Below are 25887 nucleotides of genomic sequence, written 5' to 3' on the forward strand. Positions count from 1 at the left end.
GAGTTAAAATGCAGTGGATCAGAGGGGACAGTAAAGGGTTTATTTGCATTGGATGGGAGGGGGCAGTAAAGAGTTCATTTACATTGAATGGAATGGGCAGTAAAGGGTTAATTTACATTAGATTGGAGTAGGGCAATAAAGGGTTAATATAGGTTGGATGGGAGAAGGCAAGTAAAGAGTAAATTTGCGGTGGATTGGAGTAGGGCAGTAAAGGTTTAATGTACATTGTATGGAAGGGGGAGAAAAGGGTTAATTTACATTGGATGGGAGGGGAGCAGTAAAGGGTGAATTTACGTTGGATGGGAGAGGGCAGTAAAGGGTTAATTTACATTGTATGGGAGGGGAACAGTAAAGGGTTAATTTACGGTGGATGTGAGGGGGCAGTAAAGGGTTAATTTACATTGGATTGGAGTAGGGCAGTAGAGGGTTAATGTAGGTTGGATGGGAGAGGGGCTGTAAAGGCTTATTGTACGTTGGGCAGAAGGGGGCAGCAAAGGGTTAATGTGCATAGGATGGTAGGGGCAGTAGAGGGTTAAATTATGTTGGATCGGAGAGGGGCAGTAAAGGGTTAATTTACATTGGATTGGGGCAGTAAAGGGTTAATGTACTTTGGATGGGAGGGGTATTAAAGAGTTAATGCATGTTGGATGGGAGGGGGCAGTAAAGGGTTAATGTACATTGGATGGGAGGGGACAGTAAAGGGTTATTATACGGTGGATGGGAGGGGACAGTAAAGGGTTAATATACGGTGGATGGGAGGGGACAGTAAAAGGTTAATGTACGGTGGATGGGAGGGGACAGCAAAGGGTTAATGTACGGTGGATGGGAGGGGACAGTGAATGGTTAATGTACGGTGGAGGGGAGAGGACAGTAAAGGGTTCATGCACTTTGAATGGAAGGGGGCAGTGAAGGGGTAATGCATTTTGGATAGGAGAGGGCAGTAAAGGGTTACTGTACTTTGAATGGGAGGGGGAAGTGAAGGATTAATGTACGATAGATGGGAGGGGGCAGTAAAGGGTTAATGCATGTTGGATGGGAGGGGGCAGTAAAGGGTTCATGTACTTTGAATGGGAGGGGGCAGTAAAGGGTTCATGTACTTTGAATGGGAGGGGGAAGTGAAGGGTTAATGTACGATAGATGGGAGGGGGCAGTAAAGGGTTAATGTACTTTGAATGGGAGGGGGCAGTAAAGTAATAATGTACAGTGGATAGGAAGGGGCAATAAAGGGTTACTGCATGGTGGTTGGGAGGGGACAGTAAAGGGTTAAAGGATGGTGGGTAGGAGGGGGCAGTCAGTCTCCTCCAAATACCTACAAGAAAATGGCGGGGTGTGGTCACATGACACTACAGGATATTTCCTCTCTCTAGTCCCCGGTGGCCATGTTGGGTTCTGGTCTTGCCCACACTGAGTAGTTAAAGGTCACATGATGGAAGTGGGCGGGATAATGGCTGCCTATAGATTGGGGGAAGTTGCCGGTCAGTATATTTGTTCTTTGGTCTCTCCATTTCCATATGTAAAGCTTCTCCATAATGTCCTCCATCCCCCCACCAGATGTCCCCTTCAAGTACAGCCTCATTGTCCCTTTGTCAGGCGTGATTCAATATGGGATCTGAGAGTCTCCAAATGTTCCCTTTAAGTCGCTGTATCATTTCAGGACTTACAATGGTGGAAGCTCAGGAGGGGGACTGAGAAGTCCTCACATGTTCCTCGCCTCTGGTAACAGTGGCACTTGTTACCATAGGATAGAGATGATCCAGCAGTTATGTGTCCTCAGAGAAGGCGGCCGTCACATATGTTGTACTTCAATGGAGGCGTATATCCCACATCATGGTGCAGATCCTTCAATGCCCCAAGTTGGAGGATCCTCAGGAAATAGGTTCCTGCTGGGCTGCTTAAGCCTCGTACACACGCAACGAATTTCCGCCGACCGGTCGTCTGTCTTTTGTCCAGAGTGGTGTCTGTTGGTTGGAATGTGCTCTAGACTGCACACGAATTTTCTCGCACGACAGAATTCTACTTCAGAAGTGACGTCATGTGTTGGATTGCTTTCTATGTGTTCTTTCATCTCTGAGCATGCCTAGTCTTGCTCATAAGATTTTTCCCCATCGATATCTGTACTAATGAGACGAAAATCGGCCGTGTTTTGATGGTCGACAAAAATTATATAGCCTGCACACCAGGATTTTTTTGGCCGAAAAGTCGGAGTCGGTTGTCGAAAGCACCATACTAACAAGCCGAAAATCGGCAGATCGGTCGTCGGATGAAAATTCCCGGCCGAATTTCTTCTCGTGTGTACGGGGCTTTAGGGATCTTCTCGCCTTTTAGTTGTTTAGATCCATATTCAGGGAGCACAGACACCATGGGATATGATTATATCCTTGCTTTGTTTGTATTGCAGAAGGTTGAAGAGGATAGTTGACTATCAGTTTTTAGGAGGGCAGTCCTTGTTTGAAGAAATCCCTTTAAGGAATTGCACATAAAAACAAGCCACAGTCCCTATTTCAAGCATCTCCTGTCACCATCCAGGTCTTAGGAACGTCATGATGGAGAATCAGCCGCCCCTCACGTCACCGGGTAAGAGGAGACTTTATAGTAAAGGAGAGAGCAGTACGGAAGGTCCAGCTACATCCCCCATCATCTGATAAACACATAGAAACAATGTATTCAGTCAGTGTGTGTGTTTCCTACAGATGGATCCAGTAATGGGAACCCACCAGAGAGATGTCCCGGTCTTCTGTATTCCCAGCTAACATTGGGGCCCGAACTGTACAGTGGTGCATATGTTGTCTCTTTAGTACTGCATGTAATGAACTACTTTTAGGGAAAGGCAGCCACTGGTTGTATTGGATCACTAGCAGTGGAACAAAAACACAGCTGAATTCACTCACCAGTCCTGGTATACCCCAATCCTTGTCCTGGGCGCTTGGCTGTCTGCAGTCATCAGGGTCCTTACCCTTGGTGGCTTATCTCTCTGGTGCAGGAGCAGACAGGTCCAAGCAGCAGGTCTGTACCCCACAGTCTGAAGCACAAGAGGCTCTCTGGAGACTTTATTGTAAAGGAGAGAGCAGTACGGAGGGTCCACCTAGATCCCCCATCATCTGATAAACACATAGAAACAATGTATTCAGTCAGTGTGTGTGTTTCCTACAGATGGATCCAGTAATGGGAACCCACCAGAGAGATGTCCCCGTCCTCTGTATTCCCGGGATTCCACACAGGAAGATCACACCATCCCTCACCATCATCAGGTAGGTGGAGTTAGAGCATCTCCAACTTAAAAGTGATTCCAGATTGCGTGAGATAATAATCTCTGACTTCCTCAGGTATTAGTGCTCATGTTTTGAGGATGGACCTTTGTATCATTTTGTGGTTTTAGGGTGAAGAACTGATAGATATAAAAGTTGAGGTAAAGAAGGAAGAAGAAGAGACGTATGTGAGGGGTGATCAGGATTTCAAGGAGGAGGTTGGGATGATGGACAAAGTTAAAGAGGAGGAATCTTCTCCAGACATCAGCACAGGTGAGTGATGGCCACTAAATACAAAATCTGTTCAGGTATATGGATTGATGTTTGGGGATCTGTAGACCCATCTCTACAAGGACGTCATGATGGAGAATCAGCCGCCCCTCACATCACCGGGTAAGAGGAGACTTTATTGTAAAGGAGAGAGCAGTACGGAGGGTCCACCTAGATCCCCATCATCTGATAAACACATAGAAACAATGTATTCAGTCAGTGTGTGTGTTTCCTACAGATGGATCCAGTAATGGGAACCCACCAGAGAAATGTCCCCGTCCTCCGGATTCCACACAGGAAGATCACACCATCCCTCACCATCATCAGGTAAGTGGGTAGAACACTGAAGTGACACCAGACTGTAAACATTTTTACTCTTCTACAAGTTTCAGGATATTGGTGCGCAAATTTTTAAGATATTATTTTCTACCCTTCTTTTGATTTAGTATGAAGAACAGATGTATATGAAAGTTGAGGTTAAAGAGGAAGAAGAGGAGACATATGCGATGGGTTATCATGAGTCTACAGAGGAGATTGGGATGGTGGGGACCATGAAACAGGAGACATCTGCTCCAGATATGAACACTGGTAAGTAAGGAATCTTAAATACAAAAACTGTTCAGGTATATGGATTGAGGATTGTAGGATCTGTAGACCTTCATCAGGTAAGATATTCCCAACGTCATGATTAAGAATCAGCAGCCCCTCACAACACCGGGTAAGAGGAGACTTTATTGTAAAGGAGAGAGCAGTACGGAGGGTCCAGCTAGATCCCCCATCATCTGATAAACACATAGATGTATTCAGTCAGTGTGTGTGTTTCCTAAAAATGGATCCAGTAATGAGAACCCACCAGAGAGATGTCCCCATCCTCTGTATTCCTGGCTAACAGTGGGGCCCAAACTGTAGAGTGGTGCATATGTTGTTGTCTCCTTAGGACTGCATGCAATAAACTACTTTTAGGGCTTTAAGGGAAAGGAAGCCTCTGGTTGTATTGGATCACTAGCAATGGAACCAAAACACAGCTGAATTCACTCACCAGTCCTGGTATACCCCAATCCTTGTCCTGAGCGCTTGGCTGTCTGCAGTCATCAGGGTCCTGATCCTTGGTGGCTTCCTGGTGAAGGAACAGACAGCTCCAAGCAGCAGGTCTGTACCCCACAGTCTGAAGCACAAGAGGCTCTCGGGAGACTTTATTGTAAAGGAGAGAGCAGTATGGAGGGTCCAGCTAGATCCCCCATCATCTGATAAACACATAGAAACAATGCATTCAGTCAGTGTGTGTGTTTCCTACAGATGGATCCAGTAATGGGAACCCACCAGAGAGTCCCCGTACTCTGTATTCCCGGGATTCCACACAGGAAGATCATACCATCCCTCACAACCATCAGGTAGGTGGGACTTTGAGTCCAGGGTTCAAAGGTGACTCCAAACTATATGAGATTATATTCTTATTTGTACTTCGTATCACTTGCATGTTTTTTTCTACTAATTTGTTGGTTTAGGTTGAAGACCCGATTAATATGAAAGTTGAGGTTAAAGAGGAAGAAGAGCTGACATTTACGAGGGGTGATCAGGAGCCTAAGGTCAAAGTTAAAGAGGAGGAAGCTTCTCTAGACGTCAACAGAGGTAAGTGATACACGGGGGATGCAGAAACTGTTCACATTTTCATTTTACTCCAGAAATTTGAAGGACTACGAACTGAATGAAAGTGGTGGAGAATGCATAGACCTTCTCATCGTCTGGTAAGAAGAGAATGGTTTTGTAAATGGTAGACCAGCAAAGTTACATCTTATATAAATGGAAGCTTACCGGGTCTTTAACCACTTAACCTCCAAAAGAAATCCCCCCCCTCTTCATGACCAGGCCATTTTTTGCGATACAGCACTGCGTTATTTTGACCACTTAAGGACCAAGCCTATTTCTGACACATGTTGTTAACAAGTTAAAATTAGTATTTTTAGCTAGAAAATTACTTAGAACCACCAAACATTATATAAATATTTTTATTTAGCAAAGACTCTGGAGAATAAAATGGCGGTCATTATTTGTCACGTGGTATTTGCGCAAACGCAATTTTTGGGGAAAAAAACGAAATTTCACTGCATTTAAAAAAAACTAAACATTAAAGTTAGCCCAACTTTTCTGTATAATGTGAAATATGATGTCACGCCGAGTAAATAGATACCTAACATGTTATGGTTTAAAATTGCGAACACTCGTGGAATGGCAAGATTTCAGTCCTTCACGGCGTAGTGTGTTACCAATTGTTTTCTTGGTGACTATGGTCCCAGCTGCCTTGAGATTGTTGACAAGATTCTCCTGTGTAGTTCTGGGCTGATTCCTCACTGTTCTCATGATCATTGGAACTCCACGAGGTGAGATCTTCCATGGAGCCCCAGACTGATTTCAGTCCTTTGCAGTGTAGTGTTTTACCTATTGTTTTCTTGGTGACTATGGTCCCCGCTGCCTTGAGATCATTGACAAGATTCTCCTCTGTAGTTCTGGGCTGATTCCTCACCGTTCTCATGATCATTGGAACTCCACGAGGTGAGATCTTGCATGGAGCCCCAGACCGATTTCAGTCCTGTGAATTTCAGTAGTGTGTTACCAATTGTTTTCTTGGTGACTATGGTCCCAGCTGCCTTGAGATCGTTGACAAGATTCTCCTGTGTAGTTCCGGGCTGATTCCTCACCGTTCATTGGAACTCAACGAGGTGAGATCTTCCATAGAGCCCCAGACTGATTTCAGTCCTTCGTGGAGTAGTGTGTTACCAATTGTTTTCTTGGTGACTATGGTCCCAGCTGCCTTGAGATCATTGACAAGATTCTCCTGTGTAGTTCTGGGCTGATTCCTCACCGTTCATTGGAACCCAACGAGGTGAGATCTTCCATGGAGCCCCAGACTGATTTCAGTCCTTTGCGGCGTAAAGTGTTACAAATTTTCTTGGCGACTATGGTCCCAGCTGCCTTGAGATCATTGACAAGATTCTCCCGTGTAGTTCTAGGCTGATTCCTCACCGTTCTCATAATCATTGAAACTCCACGAGGTGAGATCTTCCACGGAGCCCCAGACCGAGTGAGATTGACAGTTATTTTGTGTTTCTTCCATTTGCGAATAATCGCACCAACTGTTGTCAACCTCTCACCAAGCTGCTTGGGGATGACCTTGTAGCCCATTCCAGCCTTGTGTAGGTCTACAATCTTGTCCCTGACATCCTTGGACAGCTCTTTGGTCTTGGCCATGGTGGAGAGATTGGAATCTGATTGCTTCTATGGACAGGTGTCTTTTATACAGGTAACAAGCTGAGATTAGGAGCACTCCCTATAAGAGAGTCCTCCTAATCTCAGCTCACTACCTGTATAGAAGACACCTGGGAGTCAGAAATGCTGATTGATAGGGGATCAAATACTTATTTTCCTCACTGTAGATGACTCCTGACCATGAAACGAGGGAAAAAAAACATGTTTAAATTTAAAAATCTTTTTCCAACAGGTGGACGCAATGTTCAGAACACCTCGAAAGGACATCTCGTCTTATCTCCAGGTTGTAATGCAGAAAATGCTAGCAAAGAAAAGGGAAACATCAACCCCCGTTCCAATAATGAGAAATTGTTTTCCTGTCCAGAGTGTGGGAAATGCTTCACTTGGAAAGGAGACCTTTTAAGACACCAGAGAATTCACACAGGCGAGCGTCCTTTCTCATGTTCAGAGTGCGGGAAATGTTTCACGCAAAAAGCAAACCTCATCGTTCATGAGCGATTTCACACTGGCGTGAGACCGTACGCTTGCTCGGAGTGCGGGAAATGTTTCACTCGGAATGGAGACCTTCTTACGCACCAGAGGACTCACACAGGCGAGCGTCCCTACTCATGTTTGGACTGTGGGAAAAGTTTCACGCAGAAGGCGAGTCTCGTTTTACACGAGCGGCTTCACACCGGAGTGCGGCCTTATTCTTGTTCGGAGTGCGGGAAAAGTTTCACCCAGAAAGGGGACCTTCTTACACACCAGAGCAGCCATATGGTTACACGTCCTTTTTCATGTTCAAACTGTGAGAAGACTTTCAAAAAGAAATCCGAACTTGCTTTACACCAGAGAGTCCACACCGGGGAGACTTTTTCATGCTCGGTGTGTGGGAAATCATTCACAAAGAAATATAAACTTGTAACACATCAGAGAGTCCACACCGGAGAAAAGCCCTTTCCTTGCCCCGAGTGTGGAAAATTTTTTCCATCTAAGGAGAACCTCAGTAGCCATTTGAAGTGTCACACCAGTGAGAAGCCGTTCTGCTGTACAGAGTGCGGGAAACGTTTCACCAGGAAAGCCTGTCTGATTTCACATCAGGACTCTCACACTACAGAGAAGCAATATTCCTGTTCCACATGCGGGAAATGCTTCACTTTTAAAAACAGCCTTCTTAGGCATCAGAAGGTCCACTCTGGAGGCAACGTTGGCCCCCAAAGTGCAGGCAATATTATAGAGCCCAAGAAGTCATTACACCCCTGAGAGTTAAAACAGAAGAGTCATTTATGCCTCGTTTCCACTGAGCGGATCGGTTCGGGTCGGTTCGGTACGGTACGATAATTTGAGTGTTTCCATTATGAAAGTGGCCCATACAACCGAACCAAACCGCACCATGCCTGGTCCTGCTTCAGATGTAGGGCCATAGGAAATGGTACGGTACGGTTAGGGCGGAGCTACTGGCGTCACACGATAGAGTCCACTGATTGGCGGACAGGAAACCATCAATGCTCACGTCAAATGAAAGAGCAAAACAAACACCTCATTTGGTGTAAACCCTGCATGGTCCCTGGTGGCCCGACTTGCAGTGGAAACGCTCACCTGAATAGACCGGACCATTCTAACCCTTCCAAACTGTACCGACCCGAACCGTTCCGCTCAGTGGAAACGAGGCATTAGATGTTCTTGTGCCACACCAAACAATACACACTGGTGAGGTGCCATTTCCTTGACTAGTTTTTGTCGAGCATTTTAGACTTTGCACGGGCTGGAAGCCACTGTCACCAAATATTTAAGGCTGGTAGAGAGCCCCTGGAAGTGGTATATGCATTCAGAGTCAAGAAAAGGCTTCGAATACGAGCCAAAATTGGAAATATGAATTACACCACATGGTAGAAGCCACACTCTTGTTCTGACCTTAGAAGTGAAATCAAATCATCTTATTGACATCGGAAAGGTTTAGGAGTAGAGGGACCTTTTCCAACAAGGATTTCCAGAAATGTTCTGAAAGCAAAGCTGGCTAGACACACAAAGTCACACTCTGTATCAGTCTTCAAAGTAAATCATGATGAGGTCAATTTCCACCAGTTCTTCTTGAGATTTACAATGTTAGTGTTATAATGCTTTATCATTTATATTTTATCTAGCAAATGAGTACTTTTCATGAATGGCATCATTTTCAGAGTGGTTGCAGATCCATTGATAACCCCATTATAATTTTTTATAGGTCAGATACTGTTCCACTTGTGACCAACACCTACCTCAGCTTTCCATATTTGCTTGAATTTTGCATGAATTTGCTTTTTGAGATTTAATTTTTTTATTGTGATTATTTCCTTTTAAGGTGCTACACGTGTTTTTTTTTTTTGTATTCCATAAATCTTAATAAAATTAAAATCCTAATTATAAATGTTTCCATTTTTGATGATTTTCTGCAGATCATAAAATAATTGGGCATCTCAGTGGTTCAGCAGCTAGCACTTCTGTCTTGCAGATAAAAACGAGAGTTAATCAGGCGCATTAGCTGCAAGCCCCAAATAAGTCCATGTAAAGTCTATGACAAGGTCCTAGGGAAAAGAAATTGGAAAGTCCAAAGACTAAAGCCCCGTACACACAATCAGATTATCGAACGATCTGTCGTCCGTTTTTTGTGGCATGCTAGCATGATGTGGAAAGTGAAGAGGTTATTTTCATACGAATTTTCCCGTATGACAGAATTCTACTTCAGAAGTGATGTCATGTGTTGGATTGCTTTCTATGTGTTCTTTCGTCTCTGAGCATGCCTAGTCTTGCTTTTAAGATTTTTTTCCGTCGAAATCTGTACTAATGAGACGAAAATCGAACGTTGTATTACAGACGACAACAATTTTATAGCCTGCACATCAGGATTTTGTCAGCCGAAAAGTCGGAGTTGGCTGTAGAAAGCACCATACTAACAATCCAGAAATCGGCAGATCGGTCGTCGGACAAATTTTGCCTACAGATTTTCTTATCGTGTGTACGGGCCTTTAGGGCTGCCATCAGATTGGAACCGAGCCAAAGTTCCAGTAGACTGTGAACAACAAAGAGAGAGGCGCCTCTATGAGTAGACTGTAATACTTTAATGCACAATTAACAATAGTAACTCACATGGAGTAGATGTAGATGAAGAAAGTAGCGAAAGGACAGTCAGGTGGATCCTCCGGTGGATTTATGGATCCCCTGGCACAGCAGCGCCGTATGGACTGCTCCCCACTGGGGACCGTAGGGTTGGCTGTACGGCAGATCGAAACCCAAAGTGAGGCTTGGATAGCAGAAGGTCTGGCGGCGTGGCTGGATGACGTCACCGGGACAAAACGCGTTTCCGAGCGTGCATGCTTTCCCCTGTTCTGTCCATTTTTTGTATAAATTATATTATTCTAGAGCCAATAACATGTATGTGTCCAGTATGCCCTCTTCTCCCCCCCATACCCCCCTTCCCCCCATTCATTTGGTATAAATTGAGATGTCTTCAATTTTAGTATGCTCATCTACATCTACTCCATGTGAGTTACTATTGTTAATTGTGCATTAAAGTATTACAGTCTACTCTTATGGCCCGTACACACGATCCAAAAATCGGACGAAAATTAACGCTTGTGAAAGGATCGGACGATAATCTGATCGTTAGTACACAGCTTACGAGAGGCGATCACGACAGTTCGCCCGATATTATCCGGTCGTGCAAGCATAAAAATTTTGATCGTATTATAACACATCGTACAATAATCGTATTATCAGTATGTTGTTCGTCCGAAAAAAATGGTGAGCAGTAGACCGCGCATGAGCAGTAGACATCATTTTCCCCTCACACGCTACAGCGTGGTTACGCATACCGGAAGCTTTTGAATCATCGTCCGAGAAAATTCGTATCGTAAGTAACCTCTCCCATTTGCGAATATAATTGAGAGTTCCTAGCAACCAAACAAAAACGGATGGAGAGTCGTCCGATTTTCGGATCGTGTGTACTGGGCATTAGAGGCGCCTCTCTCTTTGCTGTTCACTTCTGCCTTGCAGCACTGGGGTCCTAGGAATGAAATCCCAGCCAGGATACTATTTACGTGGAGGTCTCCCTATGGTTGCATGCTGTAGATAATTGTTTTTTAAGAGAAGGTTTCAGCTTTGGGCACACAGAGAAGAATTAGGCGGTTTGCAGTACGTCACGACAAACTGAAGATGTGGCAAAACTGTGTTAATGGCGAGAGGGGCCTAAAACTTGAGCCTCCTTACTGTGTACGCAGTAACACATGCCACAGTCCTTGTACCCCGAAAAATATGCTGTGCCACACGCAAGTGTCTGAAAGACACATACGGACCTAAGCAAAACCATTTGTAGAAAATAAGCCACTTTAATTACCTATGCTCCTTCTGCACACAGCCTCCTACCTTGAAGAAGAACTTAATTAACATTGTGGCACCTTAGCAACCAGCAACTGTTGTACTATATAAAAAAAAATTGCAGTAAGGTACTTAGAGTGCAATAGTCAGGAATATTTAATATACAACCCAATGTACAGAGTGCAGTGAATCAGTCAAAATCCCACCCCCCCCCCCCCCCCCGCATACAGATCACATTCAAATACAGATCTCCCCTGTTATAGCTCTCTTCTAAGTACAGATCCCCCACTAGTATGGATCTCCCTAGTACAGACACTATTTCCCAGTACACCCCCCCCCCCCCAGTACAGCTCTACCCAGTTCAGATTTCCCCCATTAGCTTCATCCCCATTACAGCTCTACCCAGTACAGCTTTCCCCCAATAAAGCTCTTCCCAGTACAACTCCACCAGTACAGATTTCCCCCATTAGCTCTACCCCCATTACAGCTCTCTTTCCAGTACAGCTCTCCCCCAGTACAGCTCTTCTCAGTACAGTTCCCCCACTAGTACAGATCTCCCCCAGTAAAAAAACATCCTCAGTACAGGCAATCCCAAGCACAGATCTCCCCAGTACAGCTCTCCCCCAGTACAGCTCTCTCTCTCTCTCAGGTCAGCTTGCCTAGTACAGTTCATCCCCAGTACAGCTCTCTCTCTCTCTCAGGTCAGCTTGCCTAGTACAGTTCATCCCCAGTACAGCTCTAAATCATAGAGATCTCTCCAGTACAGATCTCCCCCATTACAGCTCTTCAGAGTACAGATCCCCCCCCAGCACAGATCTTCCCAGGACAGATCTCACCCAGTACAAACCTCGTCTGTACAAGCATACCCCAGCACAGATCTCCCCAGTATAGCTCTACCCCAGTACAACTCCACCAGTACAGATTTCCCCCATTAGCTCTACCCCATTACAGCTCTCTTTCCAGTACAGCTCTCCCCCAGTACATCTCTTCTCAGTACAGTTCCCCCACTAGTACAGGTATCCCCCAGTAAAAAAACATCCCCAGTACAGGCCATCCCCAGCACAGATCTCCCCAGTACAGCTCTCTCTCAGGTCAGCTTGCCTAGTACAGTTCTTCTCCAGTACAGTTCATCCCCAGTACAGCTCTACCCCATAGAGATCTCTCCAGTACTGATCTCCCCCATTACAGCTCTTCAGAGTGCAGATCCCCTCCAGCACATATCTTCCCAGGACAGATCTCCCCCAGTACAAACCTCCTCCATACAGTCATACCCCAGCACAGATCTCCCCAGTATAGCTCTACCCCAGTACAGCTCTCTCTCAGGTCAGCTTACCTGGTACAGTTTTTCTCCAGTACAGTTCATCCCCAGTATAGCTCTACCTCATAGAGATCTCTCCAGTAAAGATCTCCCCCATTACAGCGCTTCAGAGTACAGATCCCCCCCAGCAAAGATCTTCCCAGGAAAGATCTCCCCCAGTACAAACCTCCTCTGTACAGGCATACACCAGCACAGATCTCCCCAGTATAGCTCTACCCCAGTACAGCTCTCTCCCAATACAGCTCTTTCCAAGGTCAGCTTGCCCAGTATAGTTCTTCTCCAGTACAGCTATACCCCATAGATATCTCCCCCAGGTCAGCTCTCCCTCAGGTACAGATCACCCAATGGTATGGATCTCCCCCCAGTACAGATCCCCCCAGTAGAGATCTTCCCAGTACAGATCTACCCCAGTACAGCTCTCCCCCTTTACAGCTTTTCCTTAATACAGATATCTCCCAGTATAGCTCTCCTCCAGTACAGTTCTTCCCTAGTACAGATCATCCCCAGTACAGCTTCACCCCAGTACAGATCTCCCCCAGAACAACTCTCCCTCAAGTACAAATCCCCCACTAGTATGGATCTCCTCCAGTGCAGATTCCCCCAAAACAGATCTCTCTACTACAGATCTCCCCCAATACAGCTCTCCCTAGGACAGATTTCCCCATTAGAGCCCCCCCCCCCAATATAGGGGTTCCCCTAGTACAGCACTTCCAACACTGGGGGGGGGTACCCATGTTGATGAAAACAAGGGCCTCTTCCCCACAACCCTGGCCTGTTGGTTCTTTACCGGAGGGAAGTTATCCCCCATGTTGAGGTCATGTGGCCAGGTATGGTAAAAAAGGTGCTACATCCTCACCTCCCTCATTTTTTTGTAGTCTGGTAAGGCTTTTTCTGGGACACCCTACTTTTTTCTTGAGTTTTGCATGGGGTTACTCCTAAATCCCCTTTGGGTCTGGTATGGAATTTGGGGGGAATCGTACACTATTTTTTTTTTTTGTTTTCATGAGGTCACATTGAACAATGTATACCAGACCTGAAGGGTCTGGTGTGAATTGGGGGGTACCCCACACCTTTTTTTTTCATCCACTTTGCTTACATGGCTGGGGATATCTCCTAATACCCAGTCCATACTAGGGTTGCCACCTCAACTCTTTAAACCAGGATTACACAGGTTCTGAGGCTGATTAAGGTGGTGATTAAACTCACTCGGTGCCTTATGTGCATTATATCAGCCTCAGAACCTGTGTAATTCATATGTGTCCTGGATTAAAGGAATGAGGTGGCAACCCTAGTCCGTACGCGTTAATAAAAATTATACATTTACTTTTATTTACTACATACTGTTCCAATTTTGGTTTTATTGAGATTTGCAAACATTATGATTATAGTTTTACAGTAGTATAATACGAATGGTCAACATAACGGGGAAAAAAAACTACGAGGCAAGAAATACACTACTGCAAAACAATGCAAGCTGCAATCTTATACATTATTCCACAAGATGGAGAACTAAGGTATTTCGAGTGGAACGCACCAACAGGAAATGTTAGACAGGAAGTGATGTCATAGTATAAACAGGAAATTCCGGGTGATGGGTCGGGAGGAAATAGAGAAGAGACATTGCTGGAACTGGCAGCAGAGGAGGTAATAAGATATTATTTTCTATTTACACCCAGTAACCGCCCCGTCATGTTCTGTCCTCTTCCTCCATAGTCATTGTGACGTCTTTTATCTCCAGCAGATCGTGAGTCACACCAATATACTCCATATATAGAGTCATATATCCAACTTTCCATCCCGAGCCTCTGGTTTATAGACCGGATACATCCTAAATATAGAGCCATTTATCCAACTGTCAATCCAGAGCCTCTGGTTTATAGACCGGATACATCCTAAATATGGAACCATTTATCCAACTGTCCATCCAGAGCCTCTGGTTTATAGACCGGATACATCCTAAATATAGAACCATTTATCCAACTGTCCATCCAGAGCCTCTGGTTTATAGAGCGGATACATCCTAAATATAGAAACATTTATCCAACTGTCAATCCAGAGCCTCTGGTTTATAGACAGGATACATCCTAAATATAGAACCATTTATCCAACTGTCCATCCAGAGCCTATGGTTTATAGACCGGATACATCCTAAATATAGAAACATTTGTCTTTATACAGAGAAAATCGTCCTTCACATGATCACATCAATGAAGATGGATGAGGATGAACGTTATACGATAGAGAAGATAATAAACCTCAGCCTGGAGATCATCTACCTGCTGACCGGAGAGGTGAGGAGGATTCTGGGAGATCACATGACATCACTCTTGATAAAACATTTTTCATTCGTTTATAGATGTAACTGGAGAGGTGAGTAATTCTGGGAACATTCATAGTAATTATCCTTACAATCCCCTTTGATAAAGGAATTTGTAGTAGTAAAGAAGACATCTGGTGAAGTATTGACACCCAGCAGCCATCCACAACTTCCAATCTGTAGAACGGTGCCTCCAATTTACTACCTAACATCAGACAGAAAGAAAGTTCTAGAAGTCACCAAGAAGATGATGGAGCTGCTGACAGGAGAGGTGAGCGGTGCTGGGAATTCTGGGACATTATCCAGTAACAGACAAGGGATGTGTCTGGATGGTGACTGTATCATTGTGTGTGTCAGGTTCCTATAAGGTGTCAGGATGTCACTGTCTATTTCTCCATGGAGGAGTGGGAGTATTTAGAAGGACACAAGGATCTCTACAAGGACGTCATGATGGAGAATCAGCTGCCCCTCACATCACCGGGTAAGAGGAGACTTTATTGTAAAGGAGAGAGCAGTACGGAGGCTCCACCTAGATCCCCCATCATCTGATAAACACATAGAAACAATGTATTCAGTCAGTGTGTGTGTTTCCTACAGATGGATCCAGTAATGGGAACCCACCAGAGAGATGTCCCCGTCCTCTGTATTCCCGGGATTCCACACAGGAAGATCACACCATTGTACCTAAGGACCAGGTATTTCCAAGACTCCGGAAGTCAACAAAGACTTCAAACTATCTAGGATTAAGAACTTTTCTTTATTCTCAGACATCTTTTCTTGTCATTTTTGTGGGCTTAGGATGAGGACCCAATTGATGTGAAAGTTGAGTGTAAGGAGGAAAAAGAAGAAGCTTATTCAGGAGATGCTCTGCGGTCTATGGAGAAGACAGGTAAGTATTAACCACTTTACCACCGGAGGATTTTGCTGTCTTACGTCCGGGCCACGTTTTGCGATTCGGCACTGTGCGACTTTAACTGACAATTGCGCAGGCATGCAACGCCGTACCAAAACGAAATTTACGTCCTTTTTTCCCCCACAAACAGAGCTTTCTTTTGGTGGTATTTGATCACCTCTGCGCTTTTCATTTTTTGTGATATTAACCACTTAAGCCCCGGAAGATTTTACCCCCATTCCGACCAGGAAGTATTTTGCGATTCGGCACTGCGTGAATTTAACGCACAATTGCGCGGTCGTGCGACGCTGTACCTAAACGAATTTGGCGTCCTTTTTTTCCCACAAACAGAGCTTTCTTTTGGTGGTATTTGATCACCTGTGCGATTTTTTGATCACGCGCTATAAACAAAAAAAGAGCGTCAATTTTGCAAAAATAACAATATTTTTCACATTTTTTTATATGAAATTCCCCCCAAAAAAAATGTAAAAATCAAAATTTTTAAAAATTTTCGGCCAATTTGTTTTATGCTACCTATGTTTGGTAAAAAAAAAAATCGCAAAAAGCGTATTTTGATTGGTTTGCGCAAAAGTTATCGCGTTTACTAACAAAGGGAAAGATTTTTGTCATTTTTGTTGTTTTTTTTTTTAACGCGTAATGGCGGCGATCTGCGATTTTTTTTGCGGTACTGCGACATTGCGGCGGACAGATCGGACCCTTGACTGACATTTTTGACACTTTTGGGGTTACCAGTGACATTTCTACAGTAATCAGTGCTATACATATGCACTGTTACTGTAAAAATACACTGGTAGTGAAGGGGTTAACTTTATTTGGAAGGGAGGGGCTGTGTGTGTCCCTAGGGGCGTGCTTTCTACTGTGATTGGCTGTGGCTCTAGCTGTAAGGACACTGATCAACGGATCTACATACCAGATCCGTTTTATCAGTGTCTTTGCAGCGAGGAGAATGACAGGCAGTTTGTTTACACAAGCTGCCTGACATTCTCCCTCTCCCCCGCCGATCGCCGAGTGACCGGCGGACATCGGGTCCGCTGGTCACACGCGCGGGGGGGTCCGTGACCACGCGGGAGCGGGAGCGCGCCCCCGGGGGCGCGCGCTCGCTCCCTAGACCCTCACAAGCAAGCAACGTAGCCCTACGTTAGTTTGCCTGTGAGGGGCTGACCGCCGACGTAGATAGTCGTGCGGCGGTCGGCAAGTGGTTAATAAAAAAAGAGTGACAATTTTGAAAAAATAACAATATTTTTCTACTTTGACAGTTAAAAAATATCCAATATATTCAATTTTTGTCATATATTTCGGCCAAAATGTATTTAGCTACATGTCTTTGACAAAAAAATTCTCAATGAGCGTATTTCTAACCGCTTTAAGACCGGAAGATTTTACCCCATTCCTGACCAGGCCATATTTTGCGATTCGGCACTGCGTTACTTTAACGGACAATTGCGCGGTCGTGCGATGTGTACCCAAATTAAATTTATGTCCTTTTTTCCCCACAAATAGAGCTTTCTTTTGGTGGTATTTGATCACCTGTGCGATTTTAACTTTTTGCGCTATAAACAAAAAAAGAGCGACAATTTTGAAAAAATAACAATATTTTCACATTTTTTTTATATGAAATTCCCCCCCCAAAAAAATGTAAAAATCAAAATTTTTTATCATTTTTGGCCAATTTGTTTTCTGCTACATATTTTTGGTAAAAAAAAATCGCAATAAGCGTATTTTGATTATTTTGCGCAAAAGTTATCGCATTTACTAACAAAGGGAAAGATTTCTGTCGTTTTTGGTGTTTTTTTTTTTAACGAGTAATGGCGGCGATCTGCGATTTTTTTTTTTTTGCGGGACTGCGACATTGCGGCGGACAGATCGGACCCTTTACTGACATTTTTGACACTTTTGGGGGTACCAGTGACATTACTGCAGTAATCAGTGCTATAAATATGCACTGTTACTGTAAAAATGACACTGGCAGGGAAGGGGTTAATTTTATTGGAGAGGGAGGGGTTAATGTATGCCTGGTGCTTACTGACGTGTGTGGGGGGAGGTGACTGAGTGACACAGGGACAGATCGCAGGTTGAGCTATGCTGAACCCTGCAATCTGACCCTGCCTCTCACTTAGGAGATCCGCCTGCTTTGTTTACACAAGTGGGCGGATCTCCAGACTCGATTCCCCGACGATCACGGAAGAACAGCGGCAAACGCCGCCGCTCCTCCCCTGGCCCGACTCCCACTGTGACTGAATACAGCGGGAGCGAGCCGCCGCCCACAAGGGGAGGAGTCCAGCGACGTAGGTCTACGTCGCTGGACGGAATCAAGCCACTTTGCCGCAGTACAGTCCCAGTGACTGGTCGACAAGTGGTTAAACACTAAACCGTGTATGTAGACCATGACATGGCGCCATTGTTGGTTTGGTCACTTTATTTGATCACTTATCTTGTGTTGGTGTTATTATGGTCGTATCAAATCTCATTTCACAGCTATAGAAACTACGACAAATAGACTGACTTATATGACTCATGATTGCAGAAGAACGAAGATGTTTCTACTATGAATTTAATTTTTTTTTCCAGCATATGACGGCCATGACTTGGAGGATAAACCAAAGAGACATCTTCCTTCATATCCAGAATTTATTGGTTTTATGGAGGAGTTTTCAGAAGGACTCAAGGATCTCTACAAGGATGCAATTATGGAGCCATTGAGTTACAGAAACCCACCAGAGAGTTGTCCCCGTCCTCTGTATTCCCGGGATTCCACACAGGAAGATCACACCATCCCCCACCATCATCAGGTAGATGGATCTAGTAATGGGAACCCACCAGAGAGATGTCCCCGTCCTCCGTATTCCCGGGATTCCACACAGGAGGATCACACCATCCCTCACCATCATCAGGTAGATAAAGTTCTAATATTCTCCAGATACAACCTGGTAGCATTAGTTTTTTAGTTCTCTCTATTTTAATTGTAAAATGTTCTGTTTCTATAGTGTGAAGAAGATATAGATATAAAAGCTTGGCTTAAAGAGGAAGAAAAGACACATTTGGGAGGTGATCAGCAATCTATGGAGGAAGTTGGGATGATAGTGACAACGACAGGGAAAGAGTCTTCTCTAGATATCAGCACAGGTGAGTATGAAATGCTGAAACCGATGAAGTAATCAGCGATATACCCCTCCTTACTATAAAGTCCATCCCCATTCCTCAGTATATCATTTTCCCATCAAATAAGTTGTAAATATTCTACTCCCTTGAAAGGTCCATCTCCATTCCTCAAATTAATGTTCCAAAAAATGAGGAGGAGATACTGTACACCATATGAAAGGTCCATCTCCATTCCTCAGTATAATGTCATGTTCCCAACAAATGAGGGGGAGATACTGTACACCATATGAAAGGTCCATCTCCATTCCTCAATATAACGTCATGTCCCCAACAAATGAGGAGGAGATACTGTACACCATATGAAAGGTCCATCTGTAATCCTCAATATAACGTCATGTTCCCAACCAATGAGGAGGAGATACTGCTCAATATATAAAAGGTCCATCTCCATTTCTCAATATAACGTCATGTCCCCAACATATGAGGAGGAGATACTATACACCATATGAAAGGTCCATCTCCATTCCTCAATATAACGTCATGTCCCCAACAAATGAGGAGGAGATACTGTACACCATATGAAAGGTTCATCTCCATTCCTCAATATAACGTCATGTTCCCAACAAATGAGGAGGAGATACTGTACACCATATGAAAGGTCGATCTCCATTCCTCAATATAACGTCATGTTCCCAACAAATGAGGACGAGATAATGTACACCATATAAAGGTCTATCTCCATTCCTCAATATAACGTCATGTTCCCAACAAATGAAGAGGAAATACTGTACATCATATGAAAGGTCCATCTCCATTCCTCAATATAACGTCATGTTCCCAACAAATGAGGAGGAGATACTGTACACCATATGAAAGGTTCATCTCCATTCCTCAATATAACGTCATGTTCCCAACAAATAAGAAGAAGATACTGTACACCATATGAAAGGTCCATCTCCATTCCTCAATATAACGTCATGTTCCCAACAAATGAGGAGGAGATACTGTACACCATATGAAAGGTCCATCTCCATTCCTTAATATAACGTCATGTTCCCAACAAATGAGGAGGAGATATTGTACACCATATGAAAGGTCCATCTCCATTCCTCGATATAACGTCATGTCCCCAACCAATGCGGAGGAGATACTGTACACCATATGAAAGGTCCATCTCCATTCCTCAATATAACGTCATGTTCCCAACAAATGAGGAGGAGATACTGTACACCATATGAAAGGTCCATCTCCATTCCTCAATATAACGTCATGTTCCCAACAAATGAGGAGGAGATACTGTACACCATATGAAAGGTTCATCTCCATTCCTCAATATAACGTCATGTTCCCAACAAATGAGGAGGAGATACTGTACACCATATGAAAGGTCCATCTCCATTCCTCAATATAACGTCATGTTCCCAACAAATGAGGAGGAGATACTGTACACCATATGAAAGGTCCATCTCCATTCCTCAATATAACGTCATGTTCCCAACAAATGAGGAGGAGATACTGTACACCATATGAAAGGTCCATCTCCATTCTTCAGCATTATTAAACCAATATGCATGACTCCTGCCAGCTAAAAATAAAATTGAATACAATTTTCTCTTTAAAACAGATGTCTATCATGTTCTCAATGCCTCGGAGGAACATCTTATTTCATTGCCAGGTGACGACGAAGAAGACAATGGCATCATACTACATTCTTCAGGAGTACTCTCTCTAATGCAAAGTATAACTGAAGGACCTTACCCCACTGATAGATCAATAGATCCCATTATACCTCCTTCTAATGAATCGCCCACTTTGACCTTCAATATCTACCCACAAAAAGACAATACATCACCAGATTGCGATTCATTTGAACCAAAAGGATCCTCTTCCGATAAATCAGATGCCGTCGCACCAAGAGATAGAACATTTCCTTGCCCTCAGTGTGAAAAATGTTTCACCACAAGCTCCCATCTTGCAGCTCACGAGACGCTGCACAACGACGAGGCTCCGTTTTCATGCACAGAGTGCGGAAAAGGTTTTAAATGGAGATCAGAACTTTCGAGACACCAATTGTATCACACTGGGGCACGGCCTTATTTGTGTTCGGAGTGCGGCAAATCCTTCAGCCACAAGTCGCACCTTGTGCGCCACCTGAGAAAACACACCGACGAGAGGCCCTATTGCTGCTCAGAGTGCGGCAAACGTTTCAGGCAGATCACTCACCTGAAATCGCATCACAGGGTCCACACGGGCGAGACTCCTTTTTCGTGTTTGGAGTGCGGGAAGTGTTTTAATCGGAAGCACCACCTCATCTTTCACCAGAGAACGCACACGCGGGAAATGCTGCACACCTGTGCGGACTGCGGGAAGGATTTCATACAGAAGTACTCGCTCGTGAAACATCAGCGGGCCTACAACGGCAGGTGCGCCGAGTATAGGAAAAGTGTCGAAGATCGTCATACCCAACAGAAAGCTCCCGCTGAGGAGAGTCCATTGTTGTGTACAGAGTGTGGGAAATCATTTCAAACAAAATCCGAACTTCAGATACATTGGAGGGGTCACACCGGGGAGGAGCTCTTTTCGTGTTTGGAGTGCGATAAGTCGTTCATCAAGAAATGGCTGCTTATCAGACACCAGAGGGTCCACACCGGTGAGAAGCCCTTTTCCTGTTCCGAGTGCGGCAAACAGTTTTCGCAAAAAGGGAGCCTCAACGACCATATGAAACTCCACACCGGCGGAAAGCCGTTTTCCTGCCAGGAGTGCGGGAAACGTTTCACTCAGAAAGCAGTTCTCATCCTACACCAGAAAATTCACACGAGCGAGCGTCCTTTTTCATGCTCCGAGTGCATGAAACGTTTCAGCCTGAAAAGTCAGCTCCTCAAACACCAACGGTCTCACGTGACCGGGGACAGTTTTCCGTGTTTAGAGTGCGGGAAATGCTACGTATGGAAAGGAGACCTCCAAAGACACCAGAGAAAACACACCGGCGAGCGTCCTTTCTCGTGTTCGGAGTGCGGGAAGTGCTTCACCCAGAAAGGAGATCTTCATAGACACCAGAGGATTCACACAGGCGAACGCCCGTTTTCGTGCTCGGAGTGTGGGAAATGTTTCCCTCAGAATGCGGGCCTTCTACGACACCAGAAATGTCACTCGGGCGAGCTTCCTTTTTCATGTACGGAGTGCGGGAAGTGTTTCATGCTGAAAGCCGGTCTCTTGCGCCATGAGAGAATTCACACTGGAGTGCGGCCGTATTCGTGTTCAAAGTGCGGGAAGTGTTTCAGTCAGAAGGCACACCTCCTTAAACACCAGAGAAGTCTGACATGTGAACATTCTTTTCCATACTCAACGTGAGAAACCTTTCGAAATGAAATCTGACAAAAACACAACATTCTAACCTATGTGTACTGGGAACTTCTCCCAAGCCACGCCCACTGACGCATTTCGCTCTCCCATGGGCTTAGTCACAGAGGTAGTATCAGAGTTCTAATTGGCAACTTCAGTGTTGGGTGCCGGCATCCAGCAGAGCTTGACCAGCCCATTAAGACAGCCTACTGGAGGAGGTAGGGAGCCGCACACCAATAATCAGCCCAGTCACCATATTTAGAAGATCAGCTTCAGCTTGTGTCCTCCCAGGCCACACCCCTTTGACGCATTTCACCTTCCTATGGGCTTAGTCACAGAGGTAGTATCAGAGTTCTAATTGGCAACTTCATTGTTGGGTGTCGGCATCCAGCAGGGCTTGACCAGCTCACTAGGACACCCTACTGGAGGACGTAGGGAGCCACACACCAATAGTCAGCCCAGTCACCATATATGGAAGATCCGCTTCAGCTTGTCTCCTCCCAGGCCACGCCTCACTGACGCATTTCACGCTTCCACGGGCTTAGTCACAGAGGTAGTATCAGAGTTCTAATTGCTGACTTCAGTGCTGTCGGGTGCCGGCACCCAGCAGGGCTTGCCAAACCCACTGAGACAGTCTATTATAAGAGGTAGGGAACCACGCACCAATATTCCGCCTAGTCACAATTTATGGAAGATCGCCTACAGCTTGTCTCCTCCCAAGCCATGTCCTCTGATGCATTTCCCCCTCCCATGGGCTTAGTCACAGAAGTAGTATCAGAATTCTAATTGGCGACTTCAGTGTTGTTGGGTGCCGGTGTCACGTCGGATAGTGCCGCGGCAAATGACGTCACTCCAACTGACTGCTCGGCTTAGCTGGGGTTGACGTCATTATTGCGCTATCCAACGGAAGGCCTATCCGACGTGACAGCGGCATCCAGCAGGGCTTGCCCAGCCCACTGAAGTAGTCTATCGGAAGAGGTAGGGAGTTGCACACCCATAATCAGCCCAGACACTATATACAGAAGTTCGGCTTCAGCTTGTCTCCTCCGAAGCCATGTTGACGCATTTCACCCTGTCATGGGCTTAGTCACAGAGGTAGTATCAGAGTTATAATTGGCGACTTCAGTGTTGTTGGGTGCCAGCATCCAGCAGGAATTGCCCAGCCCACTGAAATAGTCTATCGGAAGAAGTAGGGAGCTGCACACCAAAATCAGCCCAGTCATGAAATATGAAATCAGCTTCAGCTTGTCTCCTTCCAAGCCATGTTGGCTGACATATTTCCCCCTCCCATGGGCTTAATCACAGAGGTAGTATCAGAATTCTAATTGGCAACTTCAGTGTCGTTGGGTGCCGGCATCCATCATGGCTTGATGTGATAGGGAGCGGCACACCAATAATCAGCCCAGTCATCAAATATGGAATCAGCTTCAGCTTGTCTCCTCCCAAGCCATGTTGGCTGACACATTTCCCCCTCCCATGGGCTTAGTCACAGAGGGAGTATCAGAATTCTAATTGGCAACTTCAGTGGTGTTGGGTGGCCAGCATCCATCACGGCATGATGTAGTAGGGAGCGGCACACCAATAATCAGCCCAGTCACCATATACGGGAGTTCGGCTTCAGCTTATCTCCTCCCAAGCCATGCTGACACATTTTACCATCCCACGGGCTTAGTCACAGAGGTAGTATCAGAGTACTGACACATCCCACCCTCCCATGGGCTTATTAACAGAGGTAGTATCATAGTTATAATTGGCGACTTCAGTGTTGTTGGGTTCCGGCATCCAACAGGGCTTGCCCAGCCCACTGAAGTAGTCTATCGGAAGAGGTAGGGAACTGCGAACCAATAATCAGCCCAGTCATCAAATATGGAATCAGTTTCAGCTTGTCTCCTCCCAAGCCATGTTGGCTGACACATTTCACCCTCCCAATGGGCTTAGTCACAGAGGTAGTATCAGAATTCTAATTGGCAACTTCAGTGTTGTTGGGTGCCGGAATCCAGCAGGGCTTGATGTGGTAAGAAGCTGCACACCAATAATCAGCTTAGTCACCAACTTAGAGGTAGTGTCAGAGTGTTGACGCATTTCACCCTCCCACATGCTTAGTCACAGAGGTAGTATCAAAGTTATAATTGGCAACTTCAGTGTTGTTGGGTGCCGGAATCCAGCAGGGCTTGATGTGGTAGGGAGCTGCACACCAATAATCAGCTTAGTCACCAACTTAGAGGTAGTGTCAGAGTGTTGACGCATTTCACCCTCCCACATGCTTAGTCACAGAGGTAGTATCAAAGTTATAATTGGCAACTTCAGTGTTGTTGGGTGCCGGCATCCAGCAGGGCTTGCCAAGCCTACTGAAACAGTCTATCGGAAGAGGTAGGGAGCTGCACACTAATATTCAGCCCAGTCATCAAATATCGAAATCAGCTTCAGCTTGTTTCCTTCCAAGCCATTCTGACACATTTTACCCTCCCACGGGCTTAGTCAAAGAGGTAGTATCAGAGTACTCACGTATTTCACCCTCCCACGGGCTTAGTCAAAGAGGTAGTATCAGAGTACTCACGCATTTCACCCTCCCACGGGCTTAGTCAAAGAGGCAGTATCAGAGTACTCACGCATTTCACCCTCCCACGGGCTTAGTCAAAGAGGCAGTATCAGAGTACTCACGCATTTCACCCTCCCATGGGCTTAGTCAAAGGGGTAGTATCAGAGTTCTAATTGGTAACTTCAGTGCTGTTGGGTGCCGGCATCAAGCAGGGCTTGCCAAGCCCACTGAAACAGTCTATGATAAAAGGTAGGGAACCACGCACCAATATTTCATCTAGTCACAATATATGGAAGATCACCTACAGCTTATCTCCTCCCAAGTCATGTCCTCTGACGCATTTCCCCCTCCCATGGGCTTAGTCATAGAGGTAGTATCAGAATTCTAATTGGCGACTTCAGTGTTGTTGGGTGCCAGCATCTAGTAGGGCTTGCCCAGCCCACTGAAGTAGTCTATTGGAGGAGGTAGGGAGCTGCACACCCATAATCAGCCCAGACACCATATACCAGAGTTCGGCTTCAGCTTGTCTCCTCCCAAGCCATGCTAACACATTTCACCCTCCCACGAGCTAAGTCACAGAGGTATCAGGGTACTGATGCATTTCACCCTCCCACGGGCTTAGTAACAGAGGTAGTATTAGAGTTCTAATTGGTGACTTTAGTGCTGTCGGGTGACGGCATCCAGCAGGGCTTGCCAAGCCCACTGAAACAGTCTATGATAAGAGGTAGGGAACCACGCACCCATATTCCGCCTAGTCACAATATATGGAAGATCGCCTACAGCTTATCTCCTCCCAAGCCATGTCCTCTGACGCATTTCCCCCTCTCATGGGCTTAGTCATAGAGGTAGTATCAGAATTCTAATTGGCGACTTCAGTGTTGTTGGGTGCCAGCATCTAGCAGGGCTTGCCCAGCCCACTGAAGTAGTCTATTGGAGGAGGTAGGGAGCTGCACACCCATAATCAGCCCAGACACCATATACGGGAGTTCGGCTTCAGCTTGTCTCCTCCCAAGCCATGATGACGCATTTCACCCTCCCACGGGCTTAGTCACAGAGGTAGTATCAGAGTTATAATAGGCGACTTCAGTGTTGTTGGGTGCCAGCATCCAGCAAGGCTTGCCCAGCCCACTGAAACAGCCTGTCAGAAGAGGTAGGGAGCTGCGCACCAATAATCAGCCCAGTCATCAAATATGGAATCAGCTTCAGCTTGTCTCCTCCCAAGCCATGTTGGCTGACACATTTCACCCT

General features: G+C 45.4%; 4 protein-coding genes across 6 annotated transcripts in view; all 4 read left to right on the top strand.

The window, feature by feature from the left end:
* Window positions 1-4182, top strand: part of LOC309564430 (uncharacterized protein) — a gene marked incomplete at its 5' end in the record, with an annotated part of 504148 nt that extends 499966 nt beyond the window's left edge. The window contains one exon of the mRNA XM_082269060.1: window positions 3962-4182. Coding sequence (XP_082125186.1) covers window positions 3962-4111 — 150 coding nt within the window. The 3' untranslated portion in view covers window positions 4112-4182. The remainder of the gene's footprint in view (window positions 1-3961) is intronic.
* The window catches only part of LOC309562808 (uncharacterized protein), a 400807-nt gene extending 392768 nt beyond the window's left edge, over window positions 1-8039 (top strand). The window contains exons 2-4 of the mRNA XM_082267116.1: window positions 3151-3248; window positions 5021-5144; window positions 7012-8039. Of these exons, the coding sequence (XP_082123242.1) occupies window positions 5039-5144; window positions 7012-8021 (1116 nt within the window). The 5' untranslated portion in view covers window positions 3151-3248; window positions 5021-5038 and the 3' untranslated portion in view covers window positions 8022-8039. The remainder of the gene's footprint in view (window positions 1-3150; window positions 3249-5020; window positions 5145-7011) is intronic.
* LOC309562643 (uncharacterized protein) overlaps window positions 1-22169 on the top strand; it is a 361535-nt gene extending 339366 nt beyond the window's left edge. For 2 of the 3 annotated variants that reach the window (XM_082266915.1, XM_082266916.1), the window contains exons 2-3: window positions 18644-18782; window positions 20383-22169. In XM_082266915.1, coding sequence (XP_082123041.1) covers window positions 18719-18782; window positions 20383-22109 — 1791 coding nt within the window. In that variant the 5' untranslated portion in view covers window positions 18644-18718 and the 3' untranslated portion in view covers window positions 22110-22169. Of the gene's footprint in view, window positions 1-15348; window positions 15442-15544; window positions 15636-18227; window positions 18449-18643; window positions 18783-20382 lie in introns of those variants that run through there. The other variant, XM_082266914.1, reaches the window with a different exon arrangement.
* Window positions 14044-25887, top strand: part of LOC309564432 (uncharacterized protein) — a 70131-nt gene continuing 58287 nt past the window's right edge. The window contains exon 1 of the mRNA XM_082269062.1: window positions 14044-14073. The gene's annotated coding sequence lies outside the window, so the exon portion shown is untranslated. The remainder of the gene's footprint in view (window positions 14074-25887) is intronic.

This window comes from Pelophylax lessonae (assembly GCF_965119305.1).
Source record: "Pelophylax lessonae genome assembly, chromosome: 9".
In the NCBI taxonomy this organism is placed as follows: Eukaryota; Metazoa; Chordata; class Amphibia; order Anura; family Ranidae; genus Pelophylax; species Pelophylax lessonae.